The sequence below is a fragment of the Oreochromis niloticus genome, linkage group LG4 (assembly GCF_001858045.2).
Source record: "Oreochromis niloticus isolate F11D_XX linkage group LG4, O_niloticus_UMD_NMBU, whole genome shotgun sequence".
In the NCBI taxonomy this organism is placed as follows: Eukaryota; Metazoa; Chordata; class Actinopteri; order Cichliformes; family Cichlidae; genus Oreochromis; species Oreochromis niloticus.
Genome location: NC_031969.2, coordinates 5,421,860 through 5,438,424, shown reverse-complemented (window position 1 = coordinate 5,438,424; position 16,565 = coordinate 5,421,860). Strand labels below are relative to the sequence as shown.

The 16,565-nt window shown below is 41.8% G+C and overlaps 2 protein-coding genes across 3 annotated transcripts; both read left to right on the top strand.

Moving 5' to 3' along the window:
- Positions 1–600: 600 nt before the first annotated feature.
- Positions 601–3,457, top strand: rpain (RPA interacting protein). Of its 2 annotated transcripts, none has more exons than XM_005468580.4 (7): positions 601–796; positions 897–1,088; positions 1,331–1,403; positions 1,483–1,594; positions 1,857–1,920; positions 3,072–3,209; positions 3,322–3,457. In XM_005468580.4, exons 1-7 carry the CDS (start codon positions 725–727, stop codon positions 3,349–3,351), a joined length of 681 nt encoding a protein of 226 aa, XP_005468637.1. In that variant the 5' UTR covers positions 601–724; the 3' UTR covers positions 3,352–3,457. The 2 variants fall into 2 exon arrangements, with proteins under 2 accessions (XP_005468637.1, XP_003446451.1); XM_003446403.5 differs by having other exon boundaries at positions 602–796; positions 3,069–3,209.
- A 1,144-nt stretch (positions 3,458–4,601) lies between these two features.
- Positions 4,602–15,941, top strand: LOC100703712 (26S proteasome non-ATPase regulatory subunit 11A). The gene is made up of 13 exons (XM_003446402.5): positions 4,602–4,759; positions 5,472–5,573; positions 7,914–8,110; positions 8,575–8,632; positions 8,840–9,034; positions 9,124–9,268; positions 9,383–9,443; positions 10,371–10,433; positions 10,575–10,700; positions 10,837–10,872; positions 10,988–11,039; positions 12,557–12,700; positions 14,496–15,941. Exons 1-12 carry the CDS (start codon positions 4,669–4,671, stop codon positions 12,697–12,699), a joined length of 1,269 nt encoding a protein of 422 aa, XP_003446450.1. The 5' UTR covers positions 4,602–4,668; the 3' UTR covers position 12,700; positions 14,496–15,941.
- The last annotated feature ends 624 nt before the right edge of the window (positions 15,942–16,565 follow it).

Sequence of the window (16,565 nt, the reverse complement as noted above, 5' to 3'; positions counted from 1 at the left end):
TTACTACATAAAAGAGGAAAAATTAAATTTTGGACTTTTAACTGTTTAGGTTTTACAGCTTTATTTTATTTTTATTTTTACTGATATGACACCAAAGTAATCAGGTAATAGATAATAGATAAAAAAAAAAAAACTTAGATGAAAGAGAAAAGTTCCTGTTTTTTCACTTTTTCACAGTGACTTAAAAAACCCCCCAACTTTCAATTTTACAGGCGAGTCACTGAGCTACACCTTCCAGAACTTTTTCTAAAATTTGACACATTTATTTCCATACAGTTTCTTTGTCATGTAGAAACACTGAGATGCTCTGTAGAAATTATACTTCTTATTATTTTAATGCACCTCAGGGCTTAAATATGCAATTAAACCTCTTTACACTGACAGAAGATCAAAGTGGGATTTGTGTGGTCCATGAAGAAAAATGAGTTTGACATCCTCCTTTCATGAATTTTAATAGACTCGTGTCTAATCTTATTGATTACCCATATTATTTCAATTCTTTAAAGCTGACAGGACTTTTATTGTATTTATTTTATTATTTATTTATTGTTTTAGTATTTTTCAGTCAAAAACTACATAACCCGTCATGCAATCCGGGCCAGTACATGTCAACTTCCGGGTGGCGGGGCGTAAAGCCGGAATGTTTTGATTTTGAAGTCTTCTCCAACTTTAGCCGGATTGTTTCAAAGAGTAATTGTAAACGGACAGCCTCCACAGACTGTTGATGGACGCTCTGCACAGACACCGCTCACTGTATAAAGGAACGACTGCGCCATGGAAAGAAACATATCGCAAGGTAATTACGAGGTGTCGGTGAGCTAGTTAGCTAGCATGTTGCTAACTTTTTCAGGCAATGACTCTAACACTGCAGTGCGTTATTTTCTTGTGCTTTTAAGCGCTGTGTAGACAGGCTAAAAAACAGTCGGGCCAGGCTGCTGGAGAAATACCGGCAGATGGGAGAGAGCCAGCAGTGTAGCAGCTCCGGGGCCTCCATCATCGTCCAGGAGGTGATGGAGGAGGAGTGGAGCGCGCTGCAGTCCGAGGACCAGAGACTGCCCTCACTGTGGGGACCTGCGGGCATGGCAGAGGTCTGTCTCTCCCAGCATATCCTCATTTCTTATTAGGAATGTCTTCTGCGTTTGGAATTCGTTTGTCTCTCATTCTTTGGTCACTTTTAGCTGTTAATTTAGATAAAAATCTGTACAATGTGAAAACTGCTTTGGCGTTCACACTGTGCTGGATCTGCAAGCTTGATTACAATCAGTGATAGCAGATCAGAGCTTAGTTGGTGTAATCTGACTGAGAACTGGTCTGACACCTTTCCTTACAGATGTTGGGTGTTATGAGGGAGTACGATGAACTGGCGGTGCTCGAGGAAATCCAACAGGAGCTCATGTCTGAAGGTAACACAGGTGTTTTCAGTGGAGATCCAGCCTGTGTGATCCTGTTGATTCTGAGCCTCTGTGTTTCTCTGTGCTGCAGAGATGTCCATTATTGAAGAGTACGAGAAGAACCAGCTGTTTGAGCAGCAGTACATATCATCTGTCGTGGAAGGAATGGATGAGATGCGTATTATTTGCCCCATATGTCACACGTGAGTTTGGAAATCAATTGCTTTAAACATGTGACAGCAACAATTGTTTCTCATTTTGTGATTTCTAACTGGGATTTAAAGCGGTCGACTTGCCTTAAAATGTTTTCTGTCAAAGCGGTCGCACACACAGTTTCTTCTTTGTCACAAATAGAATCTGAAGGCCATTACACACCGAGTAGTCATGAAACACTGACATGAAATTCAGAATTTTTGGCATCTTGTCAGTCTTGCTTCAACCTGAGCTTGCTTCTTAATCTTACAGGAACAACCTGAACATCAACAGCTTCTTTATCTCCTGCCCCTGTGGAGTTTATATCAACACTAAGGTTTGTCTGCTGAACTCTAATCTATTAAAAATTGAAGTCTTTGGAAATAAAAACTCATTATGAAGGCTTCACTAGCTTTAGAAATCATAGTTGGTTGGCACTCTATTATTGTTCATGATAGCCTTATTTTTATCAGTTTGCATCATAAATTCAGTCTTTGTTCTCCTCCTTAATAATTTGATACAGTTTTGTAGGCCTGTGTGTTCTTCACCTATCCCAGCAGCTGTCTAACTTTGATGTTTAGATTTTGGCTAAAATGTCCCAAAAGTGACGACCTGCTCCTCTCTGTGTGTACGAGCTGTGTCAGGCTGATTGTCTTAGTGAGGAGATTCCCTCACAGTGCACTCCCTAGCCTGTTAATCCTAACCACAACAATTATGGTCGCATGAAAAAGAACAGGCCATTATAAAAAATAATCGGGTCCTTAGCAGCTTTTAAAATGAGCTAAATTCAAATACAGAACCTTGCAAAAGCACCTTTAGCTGCAATAACCTGAAGCATTTCCTGTATTACCACCAGCCTCTCACATCATTGTGAAGGAATTTTGCTCTTTTAAGTTTCTACCACAACATTTCAGTATTTTTTTCTTCTTCTGAGCCCTTCTGTTGTTGTTGCTGTTCTTGGATCATTTTCCTGTTGCATGATCCAGTTTCAGCCCAGCTTTAGCTGTTGGACTCATGTCCTCACGTTTGACTCTTTGGTATACAGATGTGTGACTCTGTTACTGCAAGGTGCCCAAATCATGACCCCTCCTCCACCGTGCTTCACAGCTGTTATGAGGTGTGGTTTTCTCCAAAAGGGGTGCTGTGCTTTATGGCCAAACATCTCCACTTGTAGTATCCAAAGGACATTGTTCTTTTGGTTTTCCTTGTAGTTCCTTCATATGCAGCCTTCCAGACCTAAGCTGAGCTGCTGTGTTCTTTTTAGAGACTTGGCAAACCTGCTGAGGACCAGATGTTTTATTTGAAAACTTAGAATTTTCTTATTAGAATGACTGTACAGTCCTTTAAAGTGTCTTTTCAAGGAAACACATCTTGATTTGAATAAAATAAAAATAGTTTATGTAGCTAAAATATGCTGAAAGCCTGTAAAGGCAAAGAAAGAGGAGAGAAAGTGGAAAAATGATGAAATGTCTGCATTGTCCTTAGAAGCAGAGCATCACTCCTGATGTCCTGCAGCATCTTCTGGAGTCCAGGGTGTCGGAGCACATGGAAGACTGTCTCCACAACCCCGTGTTCTCTGTAGCTCCTAACACAGAAGGCTCTCCCAACCTCATGATAAGCTGCAAGGTATGATGCCCGTTCATCCACACAGCTCGCACGTCAAGTGTCATTAACGTCTCAGAGTTTGAGGTGCTGTCGGTCTAAAACATCCAGATGTTCTCGTTTGCTCTGACTTCAGGTTTGTGACTACCTATCCATCGTCCTGTGAACGCAGACGGCTGTCATGAGTGACTCCACTCGTGAGATTTGATTTTGAGTTTTTTGTGCTCTTTGTATATTTTATTAAATAAAGGCAATTTTGTATATTTAACGGATGATGATGTTTCTTTTCTTTACTTTTTAGCGTTCTAGCTCAGTAGTGGAGTGGAGCTCTGACTTTCTCACTTTATCTCAGTAATGATTAAAAAAAATCAAGAATAAAACAAACAATATACACAATATATCAGACGCTCGTCTGGGTTTACACAGCATATTATAAATGGCAAAGCTGTTACTACTAAACTTCACCACAAACTAGGAGCAAAACAGAAACAGTGTTGGTTTTCTAAACAATAATCGTGCTTGAGTTTTAAATATTTTTTTTCTTTCATGCTTGTATAACAAAATGACTGGGTTTAAATCAGAAGTTAGTCAAACTGGTCTCTGCATATACAGCTACCATTGGAAAAACCCAGAAACTATTCTAATAGTCAAACCACGTCTTTATTGATATACTCGGATGGCAAAACTCACCGTTAAGGGTAAAGCAGAGGCTGTTTAATGTTGTCTTTATGGGGAAAAAGTTAATATTTGCACCTTTACTGTATGTAAAGGATGTAGCTACATTCTGCTTACTCACTGCTTTGCAAAGTCCCTTTGTAAAACCTGAGTGGTGTAGGTTTTTTGTGTAAATGATTGCACTGCACAGTACCATCATTTAGAACATATAAAGTTTCATTTCATTCAGTATGAGTAAAAAACTGAAAATTGAGCCCATCAGCAAAGTGTTTATTGAGGACACTACTGTAACACGTGATGTGTTTTTTGCACAAGAGAAAGGGGTTTAAAGACCCTTCACATTGGTTTGAGAACTGGAATATGTGTCCATCTTTAATATACAGTCTTTCCCTTGCTGTGTTAAAAACCCATTCCTCAGCATTTTTAAAAAACTTGTCACAGAAATGGCCTCATTGAACCTCTGCAGCCCCAGTCATTAACGCTCTGCATTAATGACAGTACCATCATTTAGAACATATAAAGTTTCATTTCATTCAGTATGAGTAAAAAACTGAAAATTGAGCCCATCAGTCATTAACGCTCTGCATTAATGACTGGAGGAAACATGTATGTTAAAAATTGTCCAAACATAATTGACAGTTAATACTGTGCATTGCTGTTAGAGCTTAATATGCCGTGAAACTTTTCCAAGCGCCGTTTCCCAGCGTAGTACTGGACGCGACCTGTAGAGGGAGACATTGTTCCGACCCTGTGAACGACCTGACCGGAAAACCACCAGCAAAGTGGAGCGGAGGCAGGCAGAGGAAAGATGGCAGCCGCGGCAGTGGCTGAGTTTCAGAGAGCACAGTCTCTTCTTGGAACAGACCGGAATGCCTCTATTGATATCTTACATTCAATAGGTAAATATATTCCGCAAAACTTGGCGCTAGAGAGAAAGTTATTTTACGAGTAGACACAGAGCCTTTACTTTGCTCCATCAGTCCTGGAGCAGCTCAGCTAGCCAGGCTTGCTCTTTGCTCGCTAGGTAGCGGCTAAGCTAACGCGAGCTAGCTAGCTCAGTGCTGCCCGTGTCTTTTTGCCGACTGCTTTGCACAGTGAGTCAGCAGCAGCGGGCTAGCCGGCTAGCAATATACCGGCTAGCTTATCAGACAAGCTAATGTTAGCTACCCCTGCTCATTCATTTGACAGTGACTTGGGTGACAGCTGGCTAGTTAATGTTAGCTAGCAGCCAGTGTTGTTAGCAGCTATCCCTTGTCTGGTCAGATGACAGGCCGACAAAGAAACTTACTTAAAAAACGAGTTTGTTGCCTAATATCACCGTCTTAATCATAACGCATGTCAGTGCAGGGTTGTGATTCTTTCTGTCCTTTGTAAAGGCTTAGTGGTTTAGTCGCCAATGCTGTTTATTGTTTCACTGTGACAGCTCCGGTATTTCGCAGCTTCTGGAGCCTCTTGGCTGCTCGCCATCCACCTCATTCCGCTCATGACAGTTATGTCTTGTAGCGTTAAGAGACGGAAGTGGTAATGGGACATCTGCATTTTCACTGTTTGTATATCGCGGTGATTCACGTTAACACGGATCAGATGACATCATCATTATGTGTGTTGTAGTGAAGCGGGACATCCAGGACAGCGATGAGGAGGCGGTGCGTGTCAAAGAACAGAGCATCCTGGAGCTGGGGGGGCTGCTGGCGAAGACGGGACAGGCCGCAGGTAAACACAACGCAGTGCCCTGATTTTTAACACGCTGTTTATGATTTGTTTACATACGCTGTGAATGTTGAGCACCTAGACCAATAGGAAACCAGTTTTAACCAACTCTTGTTTGGGCATCTTGATGAAACCTGTGAGCAAACTCCTGAAAAACCTGAGTCACATGAAATATTAGGGCTATGGTCCATGCTAGATCAAGTACGTTTGTTCTGGTCTAGGGTTTTGGTTGAATCATCAGGTTTGCTAAGAAAGGTTCATAAGTGAGTGAATGAAGTGAACCAGAAGTTAGGAAAGGTGTTTCATTGCTTCCTTCATTACCCCCTTTAGTTATGGATTCACTGGACCACTGAAAGGCAAAGAGACTGGATGAAAAATTAGATTTTTGCCCTGTCAGTGTGAGCAGGACTGGAATGACCAACATGTTTACAGGCTTTCAGGCTGACATGTGCAGATGCCAGATCTCTGGACATAATGGTGTCACACAGTTCACAGCTAGGTTTAATAAAACTTGCTGTTCAGGGAAGCAAATAGGCAACACTACTGAAGCTTGATTTAGGCTTCTGCGGGAAAAAATGGGTTCCAATTTTGATGTAAGCTGTGATGTAGATCTGATGCAGAAGTATAATATATAAGTGACGAAGATGATCATGTCAATGAGTTCTGTCACTTCCTAGTATACTGACAGGCCTGTGTCTCGAACACCCACAGCTGAATTCTGAGCCTTAGTGAAATCAGCTTGCTATGAAATTGTTTGGTATTGTATTAAATATGATGGTGGTGGGCTCAGTAATGTAGATCCACCTGCTGCGGACGCAGCAACTGAAAGAAACTTCATTTGAAATGATGAAAGGGAAATTTTGCCATGTTTTATAGTGATCATTAATTAACTGACTGCTGAGATAATGAAAACCTTTATAAGGAAAAAAGTTCATGTGGATAATGATAGCAGAAAAGAGATTACGTGAGCAGCATTTCTTAATACAGCTGTTTGATTTGACTGCTAATGAAGTGGTATTTTTCAATTTCCTTGTTTGTGTAACCAGAATAAAACACTGACTATGATAATATGGGCATCGAAACTGTGCTTTTTGTAGTTCGACATTGGGACAAAGTAGTTTGAACACTTCAGACCCACAACATCAGAATTCACTGTCCCTTCTGTAAGCTCAGGTAGATTCTGTGAGGCTTTCTTTGCCTAAAGCCTTCAAGGAGAACCTAAAATCTCCTTCACATCTGTCCTTAACTCCATGACGTTTTCACAATGAGGTCAACATAAGGTGACTGATTTTTGCCATGAAATCTGCCATGAGTGATCCTGGGAAGAGCATATGGAAGAGGCAAATGAAAGGAAACGTGCCAGGAGCTAGTAGAGAAGTGAGCCAGTAGAGGTGGGCTGCAGAGGCTTTGCAGGGTGCTCACTCTGCAAAGTCCTAAACCAACTGGGCCTAACAGGAGTGGCTAGGAAGAGCGCCTTCTGGTCTGTATGTGAAGCCACAGAGAAGGCCACAAGGTGGCTGTGGATGAAGAGGACTGATCCATGGGTGGCTGCTGCTGGGATGCAGGCTGAGGTCTCATCAACCTTTGCTGGGTCGCCTGGGTGTAGGTGTCCGATGTTGAAAGACCCGAAAGACCCAATGACCTCACAGGTTACATCACTGATGATGCGTCCAAGCACATCCAAAGATGTATCTTGCACAGGTTTCTTTTTCCAGGCTCAGAGCAGCTTTTGGCCAAAAATTTGTCCACTTTAATTTTATTTCTGACCTTTTCCTGAACATAAATGTCTGTTAAACTTTAGAAAATAAAACTGGAAATAATCAGACTTTTACTCTTTTGGTTTAGCCTAAAATGTTTTTTGGTCGCTGCAACTTTTGGGACTTTTTCTACTGAATAAAACAAACAAACCAGAGCTTGCTACCAGGTAGGTGGTAGCTGGTGGAAGTTAACGGGAAGGCTCCAGTTGCCTTTGGCTGAACAGTTTGTTCCTCTTGTGCTTGAAGTGGTATAAATCTTTCAAACAACAGAACAGACATGTGTAGAATAACTGTCAGGGACGACTGCTGAGGACTTTAAAGGATCAAGTTTGTGTTTTTATTGGCAGCAGTGAATGACACAGGCCATTCTTTTAAATTGTCGGTTGAGTCCAAAGACAGAAAACATTGAGGTTCGTGACTTACAGATGAATCATAAGACATGTGGCTTTATTGAAATCTAAAAGTAACAGACTTGGTTTTTTCCTCCATCACTGAGAAAACAGTTTGAAGTTGTCTTTTTCTGAAATTGCATAATTTCAGAAAAAGACAAAAAATAATCATTTTTTTCTATTTATCCTCTTCTCAGAGCTCGGGGGGCTGCTAAAATATGTCCGGCCCTTCCTCAACTCCATCTCCAAGGCCAAGGCAGCCCGGCTGGTCCGCTCCCTGCTGGACCTGTTCCTGGACATGGAGGCTGCCACGGGTCAGGAGGTAGAGCTCTGCCTTGAATGCATAGAGTGGGCCAAGGCTGAGAAGAGGACCTTCCTCAGACAGGCGCTAGAGGTGAGATGTGCTGCTCTTATGCCTCAACTGCACTGATCACTTTGTTCAGTAGCCAGGTCTTTACCTTTCACGTTTATTTGGGCGAGCAGTAACGCTCTGTGAACAGGCGGATGTGTTTAGTTCCCCTTTTTATTGGAGTCTAGTCTTTTCTTGTGGGAAAGAAAAAGTGAGAAGGAAAAACTCCCTTTTAACAGGAAGAAGACCAGGATCAGGATTGGAAGACACCCAGAGAGTAATAATAATAACTTAATTTGTACTTAATTAGCACTTTATTTTTTTACTCATGTGAACCTAATAATAACATATAACTGAGCTACAAACTAAATCTCAATAATCTGGATAGTGAGCAGCAAAGAAACCCAGCTCACCACCCTTTATATACCCCAGGATGTTCTTATCAGCAGAAATTAACAGTTTATCAGGTTTACATTCAGGGGGAGAAATAACCTCTCCTCTCTCCTCAGGCTCGACTCATCTCACTGTACTTCGACACAAAGTGCTACCAGGAGGCTCTGCAGCTTGGTGGGTGAAAATCTCCTCACATTTCAGTTTTTAACTTGCCTGACAAGACAAACCTTGTGTGTACAACTTGCAGAAAACATATTAGTGTACTATAAAACAATTTTTTAAAATAGTTTTAGTCCTTATTTAAGGACTCCAGGTTTTCCACCTGTCTGAAGAATAATCTCACGCTGAGATCTGACTCTACTGCATGTCTTCTTTCTCCAGGCTCCCAGTTGCTGCAGGAGCTCAAGAAGATGGATGATAAGGCCCTGCTAGTGGAGGTTCAGCTGCTGGAGAGTAAGACGTACCACGCCCTCAGTAACCTGCCCAAGGCCCGCGCAGCCCTCACGTCTGCTAGGACAACCGCCAATGCCATCTACTGCCCACCCAAACTACAAGCAGCTTTAGACATGCAGTCAGGTACCCTTCGTAAAAGCAAGAAACAAATTGAAATGCGCGTCTGTGCAGCGTTGCCAGCTTGACATTTGTGTGCGCTAACGTGTTTCCAGGGATCATTCACGCAGCGGAGGAGAAAGACTGGAAGACGGCTTACTCCTACTTCTACGAGGCCTTCGAGGGCTACGACTCCATCGACAGCCCCCGAGCCATCACAGCCCTCAAATACATGCTGCTCTGCAAAATCATGCTCAATGCGTAAGTGCTCTACATCACTGGGGCCTTTAGAAGTTAATACAGCTACTGGAAATACAAAACTGTTTCCAAAGGAGTCGCCATGCTGTGTCTGACATATCTGCTTCTCTGCCTCAGGCCAGAAGATGTCCAGGCCCTCATTAGCGGCAAGCTAGCTCTGCGGTATGCCGGCAGACAGGTATCACTCTTTGTTTCAACTTTTTATTTTACTTAAAAACTTTAAAAATACAATAGACTTTGCCTGGAACTATTATTTCTATCCTAGCCAGACTTCAAAAAGGATGTGGAGCTTTGGATTGCTCTGTGCATGGTCCTGTAATCCAGATAAAGATGGACTTAAGTGATGGGCTAGCATTGCTTAAGTCTGCTTTTGGATTACTTTCTTTTGGAGCCAGAAGTGACCCAGTTAACCGTGTTTGTGGTTGTAGCACAAACACATACCTACTCATTAGTGCCAAGTAAAGACTGTAGAATACTAGAAAGGCACTCACCAAATCTGAAGCACTGACTCTTCCACACAGCACGCCAAATTATTTAGAATGGATCATAGTATTAAAAATGTTCCAAAAGGCCTCAACACAGCAAACATGCTGGAGAGGTCCAGTTCAGTGACTCCTTTTAGTGAAGGTGAAGCCAAGCAGACAGGTGTCTGCTACAGCTGCCTGAGTGAGCACACCTGTAGGTCATAGTGGGAGCACCCCCTAACTTTGATCCTCTTTAAAAACCAGGCTGTAAATAAGTCTGGTATTTGTAGCATCCACATGTTGCTGCTTAATCTCACCCCAGCTGAACACCTGTTGGAGGTTTTGGACTCACGCGTTAACACAACAGCAAATGAGGGAATGTGTTTTGTAAGCATGACGTTCCATCCCTCCAGCAGAGTTACAGAGACGTGATCCTCTCTTTGCACCATGAGCTGCATAATATGCTGTGTGAGAATGGGCAGCCGTGGCAACAGTAACCATTTTCCCCAAATGGACGGCTTTCTGCAGGATTTACTGTATATTTGTGAACACTTGGTTGTTTTTTGTCCAGTATCTGTCAGTAAAAGCTGTTCAGTCATGTTGACTCTGCTGTTATCCATCCCTCTCTTTCTCTCCCACAGACAGACTCGCTGAAATGTGTGGCACAAGCCAGCAAGAACCGGTCGCTGGCAGACTTTGAAAAGGTGAGTGTATGTAGAGTTTGATGACTTTTTTCTTGACATTGTGGTTAGTAGACTGGTTTGTGTGGATCACATTTTCAGTTGTAATAATATTTGAACCCCTGTCATTTGTGATGAAAAATGGCCTCTTCTTCCCCTCCCCAGGCACTAACAGAGTACAAAGCAGAGCTGCGGGATGATCCCATCATCAGCACCCACCTGACCAAGCTGTATGATAACCTGCTGGAGCAGAACCTCATCAGGGTCATCGAGCCATTCTCCAGGGTCCAGGTAATCCTCTCCAGTCACTTCTGACGGATATGAACATGGCTCATGTGGAATAACCAGCTACCTGTGTAATCCTGTGTAGTGTGCTGATTACTGCTTTGTGTTAATAAGCACTTGCTCATATTCTCTTCTCTGACAGATAGCACACATTTCCTCCCTCATCAAACTCCCTAAGGTAAGCTTTTGCTCTTGCTGGTTAGTATTTCATTTTCATTATGCACGAGTTGCCTGCTTTAAGTATTTCCAAAAGGTTTATATTGTGATAGCTGCACTCATGCTGTGTCTTGCAGGGAGACGTGGAGAGGAAATTATCACAAATGATCTTGGATTCGAAGTTTCATGGTACGTGTGGGTGTTTTTTTTTCACTGAATACTTGGATTGTGTATATGATATGGATGTGTAATGTGTTAGGAATGAAAGGATGTCACAGAGTTTGATGGAAATAAAAACGATCAACCTACACAGGGCTGAATTTAAAGACACACAAGTAAAAAAAAAAATGATGGAGTGGGCTGGTCCAATTTGCCAAAATGTCACAATAGCAGCTCAGAATGGTACTGTAGATGATGGATGTTGTGCTGGGGAATCTCCTCCCAGATCTGGGCCAGGGCATCACTGAGCTCCTGGACAGTCTGACATGTAACCTAGCCCACAACATAATATCCCAGAGGTGTTCTGTTGGATTTAAATCCACTGACTGGCCTCCATCCTGGCCTGACTTAATCAGGCCAGGATGGAGGCCAGTCAGTGGTATCAATTCCTTCATCTGTCAGGAACTTCCTGCATCCTCTCGATGTGTAAGGCTGGGCATTGTCGTGCACCAAAAGGAACCCAGGACCAGCACGGGAGTAGGGTCTTACAATGGGTCCAAGGATTTCATCCTAATACCTGATAGCAGTCAGGGTGTCTGTAGAGCGGTTTCTGATTGTTTGGTCACACACATTCACACCTGTGGCTGCTGGAGGTCACTTTGTAGCTCTGGCAGTGCTCATCCTGTTCCGGCTTGCACAAACCAGCAGATACTGATCCTGCCGATGTGCTGAGGGTCTGCTACGTCCCCGTCCAGCTCTCCTAGAGTAACTGTCTGTGTCCTGCAGTCTCCACAGTCTTGTGTTCTTGAGACTGTCCTGGGACACAGCAAACCTTCTGACAATGACACGCATCGTATTTATGTACCATCCTGGAGTAGTTGAACTACCTCTGTAGGTAGGGTTCAGGTATCACCCCATGCTACCAGTGGTGATGGTCACCCTAGCCAAATGCAAAACTAGTGAAAGATGAGGAAGGGAAAAATGTCAGTGTTCTCCAGCTTTAAGACCATTCCTGTTTTGGAGGTTGTCTCATTGTTGCTGTTAATCAGCTGAAACTGATTAACAACCTCCTCTGCTACTTCACTGACTACATCAATGTCCCACAAGTTTAACTGACTTGATGCTAAGTGTTCTTTCATTCTTTGAGCGAAGTATATAAAGTGGATATCCGATACACTAAGTTTTCTTTGTTTAAGCAAAGCCCTTGGAACAATATTTTAAGCTACAGGTAAAGTAGCTAAATAACTGTTGACCTCCACATTTTTGCATATGTTTAAAAAATATATAACAACTAAAGGACTTTTAAGAAAGTTTAAAAAGACCCCCCCCCCCCCCCAAAACTGTCAAACATTAATTATCCCCGATCAAAGGTCTTTTTTTAAAAATAGAATTTAAGTGTGCAGTATGGTTTATAATGTTATAATGTCAGTCCCAAGCCTGATGCAGGTCTTTCTATACATGACTGTGGAGTGTGTACGAGTGTTTTCCTCTTTTAAATATTGATGTTTTGTGGCTCTTTCCTGCTTTCACTCCTTCCTACTCCACAGGTATTTTGGACCAAGGTGAAGGCGTGCTGATTGTGTTTGATGAGCCGGTGGTGGATAAGACGTACGAGGCGGCACTAGAGACCATTCAGAACATGAGCAAAGTGGTGGATTCGCTCTACAACAAAGCCAAGAAGCTTACATAAGGTGAGTCTGATTGAGATCATTCACATGCACTGTAGGAAGATGCCTTTTACTTCATTCCAGCAGTCTTGAGTAGTGATGGAGTAATTACACAATAAAGTGAGTTATGCTCCAAAGTATGAATTTTATTTTAATTTCTAAATATTTTGAATCCATGAATCAGTAAAATGTGTGTCTGGCTCTGCAGATCTTACAGGAGGCCAAGAACAATCCTGTAAAAATGAAACCTCAGAGCTTATTTGTTTTTATTAAGCAGTGACTCTGACCTGTTTACTGTTAAATATAGAAAACCTCCGTCAGCCTGTTTGTTACTGAATTAAAGATCAGAACCAGGTGTTCAGTTTGGCGCCGCTGCCGTCTCTTTCTGTCACATAACTCGTGTTCACCTGCCAACTGTGAGTCTGGGTGTGGTGTTTGCCTTCAGCGTGATCATTATTGACTCACAGCGAGTTGAATGTCCTGTAGTTAGCGGTTTAGTGTGAGTGTTTACTGCTTCACCTCCATCTCATCGCTGTAAACTGAGCCTCTTTGGAGTTTTGGACTGATGGACGACTAGATGAGATTTAAAGGTTTCAAAATGTGTTTTGACAGGTGAGGTTGGGAATCGTTTCAGTGAATAGTTCTCCAGGATTTAATGATTTCATCATTCATAGCTGATAAAAATTGATTGAATGATTAATTAATGTTTTGTGGGTTTTTCCACCAGTATTGACTGATATGTGACGCAGCAGGAGAAAACACGGCTAAAGTCAAATTTTTTTTTATGGTTTCTTTTTTTTATGTTTCCTAAAATTAAAAAAACATTTAGATTAACAGAAAAACAAGTTTCATTTATGCCTTTCAAAACACTTTGACCATGAAGATGTCAAAAGAGTCCATTCTTTGAGTTATTGTAGTTTAGTAATAATACAAACAGGTAAATAGTTGACTTATAGAACGATTGTAAATATTTAAACTTGTTATTAAAAACTGCTGAAAAGCAAAAGTCACCAGTGTCACTAACTGCAGATTTATGCTTCTGCAGAAAATCTATACCTCAAGCACCTTGAGACAACTGTTGTTGTGATTTGGTGCTATATAAATAAAGTTTTGTTTTGTTGTGAAAACACATCACAGTGAAGTAGACTACAACTATTGTTGTGTTGATTATTCGTGTGTATTACCGGCTACTTTTTCACTGCAGTTTTTGAATTTATCACGAAGAGGATAAAAATCACTGTGTCGGTATGAAGAATAATGATCCTAGCACTGATAAAGAATAACAAATGTCAGCAAATTCCTGGAGGGAGATTCGGATTACAAAATATTTGAAGGTCTGCTTGTTCTTGGTTGCATCTTTGCTTGGCTGTGTGGTGTGTGTGCATCCAGGATTCTGGTTCTGTATCTTTAGCTGGGTTTTTGTGTACTGGGTCACATGTGTTTGACAGGTTGAGCACAACTCCTGCTGTAACAGGTCAAGACATTTTATAAATCAATTTATCATTGGCGCAATAATATTTAGATTAGAGGTTAAAAAGTGACAAAGTATACACATGTGTACATCCTCAATCCTTGGAAGTAGCTGTCTGATCCCTCCATCGCCCGATCTGCCCAATCCAATGTTCAAACAAACGTAGCACAGAAAAAAGAAGAGCGTTTTCTGTCTGCTCTGTAAATCAGAAGAAGCTAGCCTGGCTCCGAGTGTGGTGTCAGTTCTCTGGTGTGTCCCGCTGCCTGTAAGGTAAACATAAACTAACCTCATCCTGGTGTCTGTTGATCATTTTTTTTCTGTCTTGTTTCTCTTTATGGTTCTCCTCAGAGTGACACCATCTGTCCTCCTGTCTGGAGTGACGTGGGCCAGTCAGACCTCCGTCGATTGCTTCACTTCAACCCGGGAGGGACGAGGGGAGAAGGATGAGGAGATCACAAAACACTCAACAACCCAGCAAGCAAAACAACCAGCTGCCCCACTGAAGATGACCCAACAGAACAGCAAACTGACAGGGTGGACTGCCCGCTCCTCCTGGTCCTCCCTCAGCCCTCTGCTCTCCCGCCCCTCCTGTCACTGTCTCTTCCTTCCAATCTAATTGGGGTTGATCAGACACAAAGTGCTCCTCCCTATGGACAAATCCAGGCACTGCGCCCTTCTTCTTTTCTCCCACCAATGATTTTTACTGTATGTAAAATTGGATGAGCCTCCTTTTCCTTTTTATTTTTGTTTAGTTTTTTTTGTTATTTTGGTTCCTGTTTCTCTCTGCGCTGGCCATCAGGGAATCTTGTAAAATACCAGTAAAGAATACATATACAGCACTTATACATAAATGTATTATAAACAGACACACACACACACACAAACATGTTTGATCTGTTCTCAGAGTGTAAAAAAGGGTGAAGGTGGGTTGGTTGGTTGGTAGGTCTGAATTCTACCTGCTCTGTTCAATTTTCCAGCCGGCCCTGAAACCGAACATTTGAATTTTATCTGTTGTTGTGAAAAATGGACCCCGTGTTGTCCACAGGACATCAAAACAGCCCCTCTTTCCTTCCCACAACTTTTGCCACCCTCTCCCTTTAACGTTTTCACCCTAAGTGTGCTCACTCGCTCACTCACAAGGCATTCTGGGATTTGTGGACCATACAGGGAATTGCTCTTCTGTCCACTCGGGACCATGCCACAGGAAAAGGGGAGAACAGTCATCACACCATGCTGGGGTCTCCAATACCCCCTCCTCTTTCCTCCCCTCTGCACTCCCACCTCCTGTTTGTATATAACATTGCCAAGCGCCTCTGTTCATCCCAGGCCTGATGATGTATTCACACTGTTCCCCTTTTTTATAATCCATAAGAACAGAGTATACCTTGCCACTGAGAGCTCGGTCAGTCACATGAAGAGCTTTTGAGGCTTAAGATGTGACTGGATGGTGAACTCTGTGTTCTGAGATATGATGAGTCGGTTGTGCAGAAAAGGGCAGGCTTTGCTGAAGAAAATAAAGCTGTACATTTCTGGGAACTTAATTTTGCAAGGACTCAAAGGTTTACCATATATGACATAGAGAAAGAAAAATGCTAATAAAAAAAGTCAAACCTGCAAGCGGTGTGCTTTTACAACACTGGGAATAATTATCCGTTAACTCTTTATTGTTACAGCAAGTTTGGTAGTAGGTTGAAAATGACATTTAACTTGTTTACTTGCCTGTAGTAAAGTAACTCAACCAATGATATTGGTAAGAACACAGTTCAGTTAATTATAAGGCGAGTCTGCTGAGCATCTTTTGGGTGAGCCATGTGAAAGCTAGCATGTGAAGAAGGCTATACAATCAAAGGCAGTGGTTACAATAATTGGTTTTACTAAGACTAATAGTTAGCTGCCAAACTGTTAATGAAATGGATGAAAATTATTTCTAAAATGAGTACGTGGCTGAATGATAATGATGAATAACTTGGTAAAAATGGTGTTTCTTGCAACAAAGGACTTTTAGCTAAAGCAGTGTTTAAATGTATTCTAATAAAGAAATGTATAATTAGCTAAAGGTAGCTGATACATTGATGGCAATGAATATGGAAATGGCTACAGTTGCTACAATTCAGGTTGAATGTGTTTATGAGCAGTTAGAGAAAAGTCGATGCAAGCTCAAGTATATTTCTATTACTAAGAAAACCAGTAAATGGTTAAAATGTGTTCCTTAAAGCAAAGAATGGTTAACCAAGAAACATATATACGAATAGCTACAGTAACAGTTTCAGGTTGGCAAACATGCATTCTAAGGGCGATAGTTAGCTAAAAGTAAAGACTAACTTGCTAACAAAGTTAGCTAAAAAGAAACAAGTATGTGGTTTAAAGGTGTTCCTAAAAAGGGAGCTTCTCAATTAAAAGTGTTAAACCTGTGAACAA

Bases quoted from the DNA above. Each gene is read 5' to 3' on its own strand.
- rpain (XM_003446403.5), top strand. From the start codon at position 725: ATGGACGCTCTGCACAGACACCGCTCACTGTATAAAGGAACGACTGCG. The intron at 797-896 runs GTAATTACGAGG...TGTGCTTTTAAG, and splicing joins GGAAAGAAACATATCGCAAG to CGCTGTGTAGACAGGCTAAA. The intron at 1,595-1,856 runs GTGAGTTTGGAA...TTAATCTTACAG, and splicing joins ATTTGCCCCATATGTCACAC to GAACAACCTGAACATCAACA.
- LOC100703712 (XM_003446402.5), top strand. From the start codon at position 4,669: ATGGCAGCCGCGGCAGTGGCTGAGTTTCAGAGAGCACAGTCTCTTCTT. The intron at 9,444-10,370 runs GTATCACTCTTT...TCTCTCCCACAG, and splicing joins TGCGGTATGCCGGCAGACAG to ACAGACTCGCTGAAATGTGT. The intron at 10,434-10,574 runs GTGAGTGTATGT...TCCCCTCCCCAG, and splicing joins CGCTGGCAGACTTTGAAAAG to GCACTAACAGAGTACAAAGC.